Source organism: Bison bison, unplaced genomic scaffold (genome assembly GCF_000754665.1).
Source record: "Bison bison bison isolate TAMUID 2011002044 unplaced genomic scaffold, Bison_UMD1.0 scf7180017864242, whole genome shotgun sequence".
Taxonomy (NCBI): Eukaryota; Metazoa; Chordata; class Mammalia; order Artiodactyla; family Bovidae; genus Bison; species Bison bison.
Window position 1 is genome coordinate 2,744,815 of NW_011494814.1, and position 12,988 is coordinate 2,757,802.

Consider the following 12,988-nt stretch of genomic DNA (forward strand, 5'->3'; position numbering starts at 1 on the left):
CATTGGAAAAGAGTCTGATGCTGGGAGGGATTGAGGGCAGGAGGAGAAGGGGACGCCAGAGGATGAGATGGCTGAATGGCATCACCGACTCGATGGACTTGAATCTGAGTGCACTCTAGGAATTGATGATGGACAGGGAGGCCTGGCGTACTGCGATTCATGGGGTCACAAAGAGTCGGACATGACTGAGGCTACTGAACTGAACTGAAAAGATTAAAATACATTATGACTGTTAATCAATTGTAAGAGTGGTTTTGAAACACTTGAATGTGTTTCTTTAGTATATTAATAATCCTGTTTTGTAGGTAAGAAAAATCTGTGAAAAGGTTTGGAATGTTCTATGTCTGATTTGCCATTACTTTAAATCTTAGTAGCCTGGTAAATTAAACTTCAGTTTTAGTCCTTAAACAAATGTAGAGCTAAAAGAAATGCTGAGTTCAAGTTGCTTAATTACAATAACTTTTATTTTGAGAAATAATACTACATTTGCCTAGTAACTATAGGGTTTTTACTTTGATGCTGTAATTACTTAAAGTATTACTGTTATAGAGACTTAACATCTTTAACTGTAGAACATAAATGATCTTTCATTTTGGGGTAGAATATTTAGATAATACATTATAAGTAAGTTTTAATTTGAATTTGTCTACTACCTTCAAGTACTGTTTAAAAATAGGAGACAGAAAGAAATATTTATCACTGGGATATTTTGATTCATCTTTTTCCTCTCTTACAGGACTTCTGGTGATGTTCTTGAGACATTCAATTTCTTAGAAAATGCTGATGACAGCGACGAAGAAGAGGAAAATGATATGATTGAAGGCATCCCAGAAGGAAAAGACAAACATCGGATAAATAAACACAAAGTAAGAATTCTTTTTTCTTATTAACTACAATGTATTTAGTCAGTGTGTTTGGAATAGAAAATTTCAAGATGTCTTAAGTTACATTGGAAGTTATTGGTGATTTTTTATTATGTCATTTGAAAGTTTTTTATATAGTTCTTACTAAATTACCCTACATATAGTAGAAATTATTATCTACTGTATTATTAACTAATTGGCAAAAAAAGGGTCTGTTTTTGTGGGACTAGTCCAGTGTTTTGAAACTTTTTTGGGGAAAAAAAAAAACTGTCCTATCACAGATAAGAATCACTGCTGTAGAGTATCTCTTGAGGTACAGTAAACACGTGATAAGTTGTAACTGATATGGGCTGATATTCCCACCCTGGGTGAGGGAATAAACTAAGAATTTTAAATGTTTGTGTCAACACTCTTCACTCTTTGTTAAGGATTAATGAGTTTTCTTTTGCGTATAACCTGGGAAACACATTGATGTATTTTAGTGTTGATACAGAGTATTTATAAGAGCAAAAATAGATTAGATGATCCATGTGTGAATTATCATAGTAGTGTATAGTATTTCAACTGTGGTTTTGAATTCCATTGTAGTTCTTTGCGATTTTACAGTAATGTGGGGAAAATTCCAGTTTTCCTCAAAAGCTTCCAGTCTGTAAAAGCAGTTTTCAGCCTGTATGCCACATACTCATGTGAAACATGGGTGAACAGACGTTCTGATTTTTTTTTTTGGTTGTTGTTTTTCTGAGAAGCATTACTATAAATTCCACAGCTATTGACTTGCATTACTGTCCTTATTAACTATTGCCGTATCCTTATGAGTTATGGACGATAGGTGCAGTTCTCAGTGAATGAGGTCAATTCAATACAACATACTGGAATGTAAGTGACTGCACAGGTCTTTAATAGAGTTACCTCTAAATCTTTTGCAATTAGAGACGTTCTTTGTGAGGATAATCATATTTGAAGATCAAGATTTTAACCATTCTTACTGCCACATTACTTGCATCACACTGCAGACCACTATTGACAAACCATTTTTTGAGATTGTTGAACTCTCTGGAAAATCTTAAGATTTTTGTTTCTAAATAACCTAAAAATGGGAGTGCAAAAGTAAAGATAATTGTGTGAAAACATAAAGGATACCTTTACAGTTTATCATAAAGGTAATTCTTGGCTTGTGTTCCCTTTATAGATAGGTAATGAAGGCTTAGCTGCTGACCTAACTGATGATCCTGATACTGAGGAAGCACTGAAAGAATTTGATTTTTTAGTAACTGCTGAAGATGGTGAAGGAGCTGGAGAAGCACGAAGTTCAGGGGATGGCACAGAATGGGGTAAGGTGATAAAGAAATACGGGGGTGGGAAAACATCTAGGCCTTAAAGATGTATTTTACTAAATATTGTATGTGGAATGTGTGTATCTGAATGTATGCCGGCAGTTAAACTGAGAGCAAGGAGAAAAGTGGTATTCAATAATTTCAGAGTATTTTGCATCAGTTTATTTAGATTTGGTGGCTAAACTGTTTAATATATGGCTTTTGTTGAATTTTGATTTTTGAAATTTGTCTTGATTTAAAATTGAAATGTTCAGTTAATTTAGAAATTCAGTTCCTTTCTTCTTAGCAGATTTTTTTTTTTAAGCATGTACACAGTTTTAAACATTCCCATGATTTAATTTGGTAATAGATGTGGGTTTCAAGAAGGTGACTCTCTTCGGTATGCCTGTATGGTATACCTGATCAGATAATACCATACAGGCATACTGAAGAGAGTCATCTTCTTGAAACCCACATCCATTGGGTTGCCAATGGTCAGACATGACTGAGCTCGCATACACACAGTAAAGCTATTAATTCTGAATAATAGCTCTATAACGAACAAGATTTATTGACACTATTAAACTTTATTACATATAACATTCACTGTACAAACGTGTTAAGAGCCTAGCCTTTGGAAGTGATCTACTGCTAATAATAATCCAGCTATAACTAAAAGGGTTAAAACAATTCTATTTATACAGGGTTTAAAAGGCCCATTAGAAAGTAAAATAAAAAGTGTACAAAGAATTTTAAGATAATAGCTGAGGTCCAGTGTGATGTTTCAATTAAAAATGTTCATTCTGTACTTATGGCTGATTTCACATTGTATGGCAGAAATCACAACATGGTTCAACAATTATCCTCAGTTAAAAATAAATTTTAAAAACATGTTAATAATAGACACACCAAAAAAAGTTCATTCAGTCAACATTTAATACCAACATATTCCTGGTAGGGAGAACTCAGTTTTATTGGAGAAGGGTACTAAGTATTTTAATGCATATTTCACATGAATACCAAAATTGCTTAGTTACTAGCATGAGGAATTATCACTAGATTTTTAAAAACTACTTTGGTGATAAGGAGACACACTTCAGTTTATAAAAATGCCTCATGTATATATTTAAGCTGAAGATTGCTAATAGCAGGAGAGACAGAACCTGAGAGAGAACGTTTATTGACTGTCCTGATACAAATTGATTACTTAAAAGGTCTGGATTTTATTATCAGCATTCTCTTTGTTTATGATTGTCAAGCCTGATTTTTCAGATCTTAACTTCTCCTAAGTGGAGGGAGAGGAGGCCTATTAATTGAAAATTAAAAAAAAATAATTGCTACAATTGTCTTCTAGACTTTGAATATACATTTTTGTGCTTACTCTTTGAAAATTGCTAAGTTACAGAAGTTTACCCTTCTTAAGAATTAGTCTTGCTCAAGAGGACAGTAAAAATATCTAATTTTCTTCTTTCTTTACTGTGCAACCTATCAATGTTTGAAATACCTTATTTTTCCCAATAGTTTCTAAAGTACTATTTATTTTTTTCTAGATTTAAAAATAATTATAGAAATATATTTAAATTATATAAATATTTAACTATCTTATAATTCATTTGGTTTTTTTGGAGGTTTAGAACCCACAGATACATGTATAGAAGAAAATTAAAAATCATCAGTAACAATGCTATGTAGAGAGAACCATGATTAACATTTATATCTCTGTGTATTTAGCAGGATTTTGCTGTGTGCTGGTTTATAACCCACACTTCCACTTATTATTCTTCTATGACATCATTTTTAATAAGTGCATAATATTCTGTCATGTTCGATTATTTATTTATCTGGGCACTAATGATGCTCGTTTAGATTATGAAAGGGAGAAAAAAAGATCGAAAGCAGTTTTCAAACATTTGTGTAGCTAAATCTTGGCACATTTCCATTCTTATTCTCTTCACCTAAAATTGCTGGAAGTTTAACTCTCCATCAGAAGAATATATAAAAATTTCAGGAATTTAATTTGTATAAAATGGCATTACTTCTGTCATAAAAAGTGTGCAGTTGATTAGTCCTTCTGTCCAAAAACTTTTGACTGCAGAGCAGTTTCAAGAGAGGACCTAATTAGTGAATGATGACTGTCGATATTTTTATTTACTTCTGCTTATTAATATTTGAGAATGACCTGAATCTTTTTGTGTAATGGAAGTAACCAATAAAGTCTCTTCCTTCCAGACAAGTCTCAAGTATCTTTAAAGCATTTTAAGTTCTTAAGACAGAAAGGACTCTGTTAAGAACAAAATAGTTCAAATAATTTCTTTCCCTAAGAAATGAAAACTATCACAAAATCTATGCAGGGTTTTTTTTTATAAGGGATCTATGCAGTGATTTTGAATTTTTCATTTTTACTCAATAGGTATCAGGTTTTTTTTTTCCAAAGCAAAGAGGCTGAATATTCAAATATCCCTTTATATTTATTTACTTAAAAGTTGAGTTTACTTACAAATGGGAAAGTGATTTTCAGATTTAAGTTACTGGGTAAAGAGAGATTTTTTTTTTTCTTTCTAAATAGTGTGTCATAATAAAACATCCCTGTATTCACCCACTTGGGATAATCTGTGTTATTTTTATTTTGTATACTAGCATAGTACACACATAATCTCTGATTTTGAATTCTTTTGTTCTATGAAACCACTCCTTTTTAGAAAGCTTTTAAATCTTTTTTGTCTGTCAGGGTAGTTTGGGTTTAATTTTAATAGTTCTTAATTCTTGGCATAATCAGAAATATTGGTGAGCATTTCTAATTTTGCTAAACATTTTAAAGATGTTTAGTTATTGTCTGCTACACTTTGAAACTGGTCTGTAGAATTTATAGGGCTACAAAATACTATTTAAATGGATAAAGTACTAAATATTTGAATAAAATTAGTTTCAAGTTTATGGTAGATTTAATTCCTTTGCTTTGGTAGTTAGAATCACCACAATAGAATTTTAGGCTTTTGTGGTTTTGAGTTGTCAAGGATCAATTTTTTTGTGTATATTTGTGTTTTCTTATTAAAAAAAAAAGTTCCCCTAACTTATTCAACCTCATTTCTTGGTATTTTTTCCCCCTAGATTTTTTTAAAACAGCATTAGTATGTAGAAGATTATGCTGCCTCTTCCTTTTTGCTCGTAACTATTTCTTATAAGCAATATCAAATCAGCTGTTACTTACCAGGCAAGTTTCAGGATGTTTGTGCACATATGCATTCACCAACCTGTTCTCTGCACTGCCTTAAGTTTACCTTTGTTTCCTAGATTCAAGTTTATCTTGCAAGTAATATTTCTGTTTTTCATAAGCTTATCGTTTTTTACTCCCTTTGCTTTCTCACTTCACTACCCTTTGCTACTCCAGTTAGAGCATTCACAGCTTTACTTTTTATACAGAGGTCTTTTAAAAAACTCCTGTTTGATTTCATGTGTAAAGTTTATACCACTGAAGGTCTTTGTTGTTGTTTCTATGAGGTTAGCAAAATTTGCTCCAAATGTGTCAGTTTGTCCCTTTTAAAAATAAGAATTACTAGCTTTATTAAAATGAGCATAAAGCAATTAATTCTTTAGATCACATTTTTCTTAGCATATTAGATAAATTGACAGAACTATTCTTGATATAAATAGTTTTCAGGAAATTCATGAGTAGAGTACAGGAAAAGTGAAATTTCTCTTTAAATCAGTGTTACGACAGTATTACAGTTTGCAGATTTGAAAATCATATGTGTAGATTTTAGGCTTTGATAACCTAGTTTCAACTAATTCAAGTTAGCATATTAAAGTTTTGAGTTTAACTTTTTACACACTGACTACCTAAGATCATAGTACCATAAGGTAGAAAATGATGGCTGTTTTAGTAGGTACAGAAAACTGTACCTCAAGGTACAGAAAACTGAATTTCTGGGTACCCTTTTTCTTTTTCCACCTAAGAGGCTTGCAGAATCTTAATTCTGACCAGGAATCAAACTTTACAGGCAGTGAAAGCACCAAGTCCTAACCACTGAACGGCCAAGGAATTCCCCTGTGTACCATTTAAATATGAGGATCTTTTATGTTTGCTACAAATAACTGTCTATAAGGAAAAAAGATGTTTTTTGTGTCCACCGTACATTGAGGCCTATGGAGTTTATAAGTCTTATAAGCCAGAAATATAATGTTATCAAAAATTGTGAAAGTGTATTTTCTCTAAAATCTCCCTTTTATATCAGTCTTCTTGATTGACTTAGCTTACGTGTTTTGGTATAATTTTTATTTAGTAACAGGGTTATGTAAACTGACTCTTCGTTGATCTTTAACAGAATGTTAAACTTCCAAATAACAGCTTTAAACTTAGGAAGTAACAGTTTAAAACTTAAAAGATGGAAAAGCCTTTAATATCTAAAATAATTCAAATAGACATATTTTTGTTTTGCTTTATTTTTAATGGTGTTTTCCTCTAGTATTCTATAGGCTAAATTTTTTATAGGTACAGGTATTTACTTAAAACAAATATGGATTTGTTTATTCAGCTAAAATAGCTGAAGTACCATCTGTAACAGATGTACAGCGATGTATGTTTTCACTTCTCCATGCTTGTCACTGCTTTTATCTTACCCTAAAAATATCAACTCTTAAAAAGTTCTTCAGTGGAATTTGAGTTTTTTTTGTTTGTTTTTTTTTTTTTTTTGCTAATCTTAGTTGTAGACCAATGGAAGAAGGTAATGAGATGTTGAACTGTTTGGATGGGGTCGGGGCAGAGGTGGGATTCTCTGAATGCTTTGTATGGATTATTTGAGACATATTTTCGAATTACATGTATGTATTATATTGGACTAGAATGCCTCTCCATTAGTACAGTTATCTTGTGCATGCAGAATCAATGTGACAGAAGGTGCATGAATATTTTCATCAATAAAACAGCACTGACCTTTCCAGCTTGCACTTTTTTGAGTAGTTCGCATGTAATTCATTCATTTGCTTTTATGATGCTGGCTGAATAATTTTTTATTAACATTTTTATAAAGATGCAGTGATCTAATTTTTGTAACATTAGATTTCTAATGTCAGTCCATTGTAAAAATATCAGTTACCACAAGAATAATAACCTTCAAATTTGTAATTCATAGAAGTGAAGCACCATTTAACTATTGTTTGTAGTACTAATGTTTAGAAACTTATGAGATGGGCTTTCAGAGTTTGACTTGTGAATACCAAAACTGAAACTGCACCTTTAAAGTATTTTGAGTATATACTGTCAGTACATTTTTATTATGATTATATAAAGCTATAACAGTTTATTGCCAACAGCTTGCATTGCCAACTGCTGATTTTTTTTCTTTTAATAATATGCTGCATGTAGATAAAGATGACCTCTCCCCAACTACTGAGGTTTGGGATGTAGACCAGGGACTAATAAGTAAACTGAAGGAACAGTACAAGAAGGAACGAAAGGGGAAGAAAGGGGTGAAGAGTAAGTGCAGATTCTATTATAATTTTTGTGTTCCAACCTTTGAGAAAAAAAAATTTTTCAATTCTGATTTTTTGTCTTCTTTATGTTTCATACAAGGGGCAACTAACTTTAAACTTTGTCTGTTGTATATTTGAAATTTATTTGAATATAATTTAGGAGGTATTATGGGAAAATCAAGTGGGATATTATTTTAAATATATGGATAAGGATGAAGCAAAGATTTTAAGGTTTTTGTCTGTATTTTAAACTTTAAAAAGTTTGCAGAACTCTAAGGAATATTGGCCTTCAGATGAAAAATAATAGAAATTTGTTTAAAAGGAAGAAAGTATAAATTTCTCTATTTTTGATAGAGTATTACTGCTGTAACTAGGTCTTATCCAGGTTACATTTCTTAGTTTCTTAGAATTCTGAAATACAGTGAATGGGAAAGCCCTTTCCATAGTTTGTACTGTCTGCTTTTAAGCCAACCACAAACAATAACAGTAGCAAAAGAAAAAAAGCTCTCCTAGGTAGTATTTTTGGTAGAGTAAGGTCGGGGGAGTAAGCTAGTGGTGGCAGTAGGGTTTGTTTGGTTAATAGCTAAGTAGCTTTGGGTGCCTTGTTATATTTTTCACAATTAATATCTTGACCAATGTATTTTGAAAGTATATATTTAGCTACAGCACCTCTCAACGAAGTAATTCATTTCCATTTTATGAATCAGGCTTAAGAATAGCCACGTGAAAATCATCTTCAGACCTAAAAATATTGAATGAAGAAACTGAAATTATTTTGAACTCGCTGGCCATTGATTCCTCTAGTCTAACTTTTTCGACTGTGTCTAGGAGAAAACAGTAGATGACAATGGCAAAAACCATATAGACATTCTTTTGCGTTCCTTTCTCTGGTGACAGAAATATTAGTGTATGAAATGGCAGTTGCAGTGGAAAAGGGTATAAATTTCCTCCAGTAAAGCAGTTTTTGAGTGGTTTAATGTCTTGTAGAGGAAAATAAGGAGTTTTGGAAATTTTACCTGTTATGCACTTTTCTTTTATAACCCTATGCTAATTTATGTTGTTGCATGTGAATACAAACTGTTCTCTAAGAAATTTCTTACTGTACATTGAATTGCTTAGTGTATTTAAAGATGTTTAATGCTGGGCAGGGACTGTGTTTCAGCTTTAACATCTCTTCCCTATATAATTAATGCATGTTGAGTATAAAAATACTTTTGCATGATTGAGCATTGTAATATAGATGCCATGACATTAGAATTTTAGGGTTTAGATTTTCTTTTTTTAAAGAAATGAAGTAATTTACTTAAATATTAGGTTACTTATTTTGTGTATGTTATTCATAAACTGACTTACATGCTGAAGATTTCTTTAGAAAATGTTAGGTAGTGTTGCTTTTAATTTCAAATATAGACACCCCATTTTTTTCCTGATAGAATGTTTAGATCTCTATCTGTTGCTGCTGTTTAGTTGCTAAGTCGTGTCCAACACTTTTGTGACCCCATGGACTGTAGCCTGCCAGGCTCCTCTGTCCACAGGACGTCCTAGGCAAGAATGCTGGAATGGGTTGCCGTGTCCTTCTCCAGGGGATCTTCCTGACTCAGGGATCGAATCTGTGTCTCCTGCATTGGCAGGAGGATTCTTTACTACTGAACCACCCGGGTTTTTGGTTTTGTTTTATTTTTTACATAAATTGAAGGTTTCTGGCAACCCTGCTTTTTTTTAATGAGTAGAGTATTTTTAATTAAGACATGTACTTTTTTTTAAAGGTGTAATGCTATTGCATACTTGGTACATTATAGTGTACACATAACTTTTTTTTAAGTATTTATTTGTTTTTGGCTGCACCAGGTCTTACATGTGCGATCTTCATTCTTCCTTGCGGTATGTGGGATTTTTAGTTCCAGCATGCAGGATCTAGTTCCCTGATCAGGGATCAAACCCAGGCCCTCTGCCTTGGGAGCGAAGAGTTTCAGCCACTAGACCACCAGGGAAGTCCCAACACATAACTTTTATATGCATTAGGAAACCAAAAAAATTTGTGTGACTCGTTTTATTGTGACTGAACCCTCAACATCTCCAAGGTATGTCCATTTCTTTTTGAGGTTTAGAAAGAAGATATAAGTCAACTTAAGGTTTTTTTTCTTTTAGGTTTTACATTTTTCTAAAATTGTTTTTTATTGAAAAAAATACCTGTTTAAGAACTGTTAGAAACTGATAAACTGAAACTAAAGTCTAAAATTCTCATACAATTTTAATTAATTTTATTTAGTAGGATCATAATATACAGTTTTGTTATTTGCCTACTCAGCTAACAATTCACAGAAAATATCCTTTCATGTCAATAAATATTTTGCCATACAACATTTTCACTTGTTCAACTTTAACATTTTAAACATTAACTTTAACATTAACATTGTTAAACAATAACTTGTTTAACATTTTCATTTGTTTAACTTTCTTTAAACAAATCTACCCTGTTGTCAAACAGAATATTTCAGAACCTGATATGAGAAATGGGTAAAAGGGAACTACTGTGATTAAATCAGGAGCTGGCGACCTCAGATTCATGCCCTGAGGTTTTCTTATCAAAATGTGCACCGTGTTATTCAACCAATCCCCTTTAATTTTTATTTTGTGTCTGTTTTAAAATGAGCTGCTGCTGCTGCTGCTAAGTCACTTGAGTCGTGTCCGACTCTGTGTGACCCCATAGATGGCAGCCCACCAGGCTCCCCCATCCCTGGGATTCTCCAGGCAAGAACACCGGAGTGGGTTGCCATTTCCTTCTCCAATGCATGAAAGTGAAAAGTGAAAGTGAAGTCGCTTAGTCGTGTCTGACTCTTAGCGACCCCATGGACTGCAGCCTACCAGGCTCCTCCATCCATGGGATTTTCCAGGCAAGAGTACTGGAGTAGGGTGCCATTGCCTTCTCCGTAAAATGAGCTAACTTTGTTTAAATAGCCATAACTTTGTTTAAATAGCCATAGAAGTAATATATGCTTAATGTAAGTATTATATAGAGACACAAAAAAGTAAAAATCACTTGCAGTTCAATAACTCAAATTATATTTGGCATATATTCTTCCAGCTTTTTCTGAATATTTTTATACATAAACCTCCTTTAACAATTTGCAACAAGAATATCGTTGTTTTTAACTCATTTTTTCTTAATTTTCATTAGATTAGATGACTAGTTTGACTGGTTAGATAGTATTGCATTTTGTGGATTTATTCTAGCCTCCATTAGTTAATCCATTAGATTGTTTCTCATTTTTAGTGTTTCTGTGAACACCAGTGCTTTTAAGGTTACCCATTTATGTAGATAAAAAGATGAGATTTCCAACAGTGTCTCAGGAATGAATAATTTTGAAATAATTGTTTCTTTTTACACTTCTTTGTGAATTAGTTTAAAACTTTCTACTCTTAAACATAGAGTTCACTGTAAAAATGTTGGCTTTGAATCCCTGCTGAGGATTTTTCTTTTAAATTTGTGGGTAGTAAATTTAGGTCTTAATCTAGGTGGAATACCATATTAGTGCTAAGATACAGTTTTTCATGAAAAGATTGAATTCATGAAATTTACTTAGCATTTTTATTATCTGTTTTCATTGGATTTTCTGATGTTTTCCCAGATGTGGCTTTGTGTAATAAGTTAGACTGATTTATAAACTGTAGCCTTTTCTTTTTTTCCTTTATTCCAAAGTGTGAGTTAGTCATACCTTTTGGATCATAGCACTCAGTTTCTACAGATTTTTCCAGCTTCTTAGAAGAAAATTATTTGCTTAACTTTAGCACGTGAATTCAGCAGATGTAATCCAATCTAAATGCCTTTTTTTTTTTTTTTTTAATGGGGAAAAGTGGCAAGAATGCCAGCCTTTTAACTTTGTAAAGTCTCAACCATGATTTGACTCTTAAATGGAAAGGGTTCTGAAATCAGAATCCAGGTACGTAATGTTTATCTGTCTTCCAGCTTGTTCACTGAGCTACTTCACTTTCACTTTTCACTTTCACTTTTCACTTTCATGCATTGGAGAAGGAAATGGCAACCCACTCCAGTGTTCTTGCCTGGAGAATCCCAGGGATGGGGGAGCCTGGTGGGCTGCCATCTATGGGGTCACACAGAAGAGTCAGACACGACTGAAGCGACTTAACAGCAGCTTGTTCACTCCATTTCACCCTTCTTTTTTCCTACCTTAGGCAAAAGGAATGACTTAACAGTGAACAGCCTTGCCTTGGACTGTAAACACAATTCAGTATTAATTTCTTTCTGACATACGCTTTTTCAATTAGTATTTCTAAAGATGAAGACCATGAAACTAAAGAGACTTGTTACAGTTATTTTGGTCTCAAGCTTCAGAAGAGTTAAGCTTCCTTTTCCCTGTAACATTTTCTTTTGACATAACTTCAAACTTAAGGAAAAGTTATAAGAATTTCATGCACTTTCACACAATTTCTTTAAATGTTAAAATTTTACTACATTTGCTTCATCCTCTTGTCTCTTTAAATATGTACTTTTATTATTTTGAACACTTCAGAAAACTGAGTAAGTAGTAGACATGTTGTTCCTTAGATACTTCAGTGTGAGTTTGGTCAGTTCAGTCACTCAGTCATGTCCGACTCTTTGCAACCCCATGGACTGCAAGCATGTCAGGCTTCATCACCAACTCCCAGAGCTTACTCAAACTCAAGTCCATCGAGTCAGTGATGTCATTAAACCATCTCATCCTGTCATCCCCTTCTCCTCCTGCCCCCAATCCCTCCCAGCATCAGAGTCTTTTCCAATGAGTCAACTCTTCGCATGAGGTGGCCAAAGTACTGGAGTTTCAGCTTTAGCATCATTCCCTCCAAAGAAATCCCAGGGTTGATATCCTTTAGAATGGACTGGTTGGATCTCCTTGCAGTCCAAGGGACTCTCAAGAGTCTTCTCCAACACCACAGTTCAAAAGCATCAGTTACCTTACCACAAATGCATTCTCTTATGTGACCACAGTACAATGGTGGAAATGAGGGAATTAACTGATACAATACTATTATCAAATCTAAAACTTTGTTTTCTGTCATCTTTAAATATGTTCTAAGCTTTCTGTAATTGGGGAAGAAAGTGAAGGGGAGTTCTGAGTTAATCTTTTGTTAAAATCTTTGATAGGACTTTTCTAGCTTTCTGTGGTGTCTCTTTTTTTTGCTGTATTTCATGTATAAGTAAAAGCATGTAAATCAGTAATAAATCACAGTGTGTATAGCAGCTGAAATAAGGCTAAAACATCTGAAGTTTGGAACCTTTATTTAGAATATGAAGGAGGAGGTAATAATCTTTTTAAGACTTCGATATTTGTTTCAGTTTTTTCA

At 33.1% G+C, this 12,988-nt stretch overlaps 1 protein-coding gene across 4 annotated transcripts in view; it reads left to right on the forward strand.

Moving 5' to 3' along the window:
• STRN3 (striatin, calmodulin binding protein 3) overlaps positions 1-12,988 on the forward strand; it is a 61,306-nt gene that overhangs the window by 21,622 nt on the left and 26,696 nt on the right. For 2 of the 4 annotated variants that reach the window (XM_010847015.1, XM_010847017.1), the window contains exons 5-7: positions 737-866; positions 2,053-2,194; positions 7,539-7,649. In XM_010847015.1, the coding sequence (XP_010845317.1) occupies positions 737-866; positions 2,053-2,194; positions 7,539-7,649 (383 nt within the window). The remainder of the gene's footprint in view (positions 1-736; positions 867-2,052; positions 2,195-7,538; positions 7,650-12,988) is intronic. The other 2 variants (XM_010847016.1, XM_010847018.1) reach the window with 1 other exon arrangement.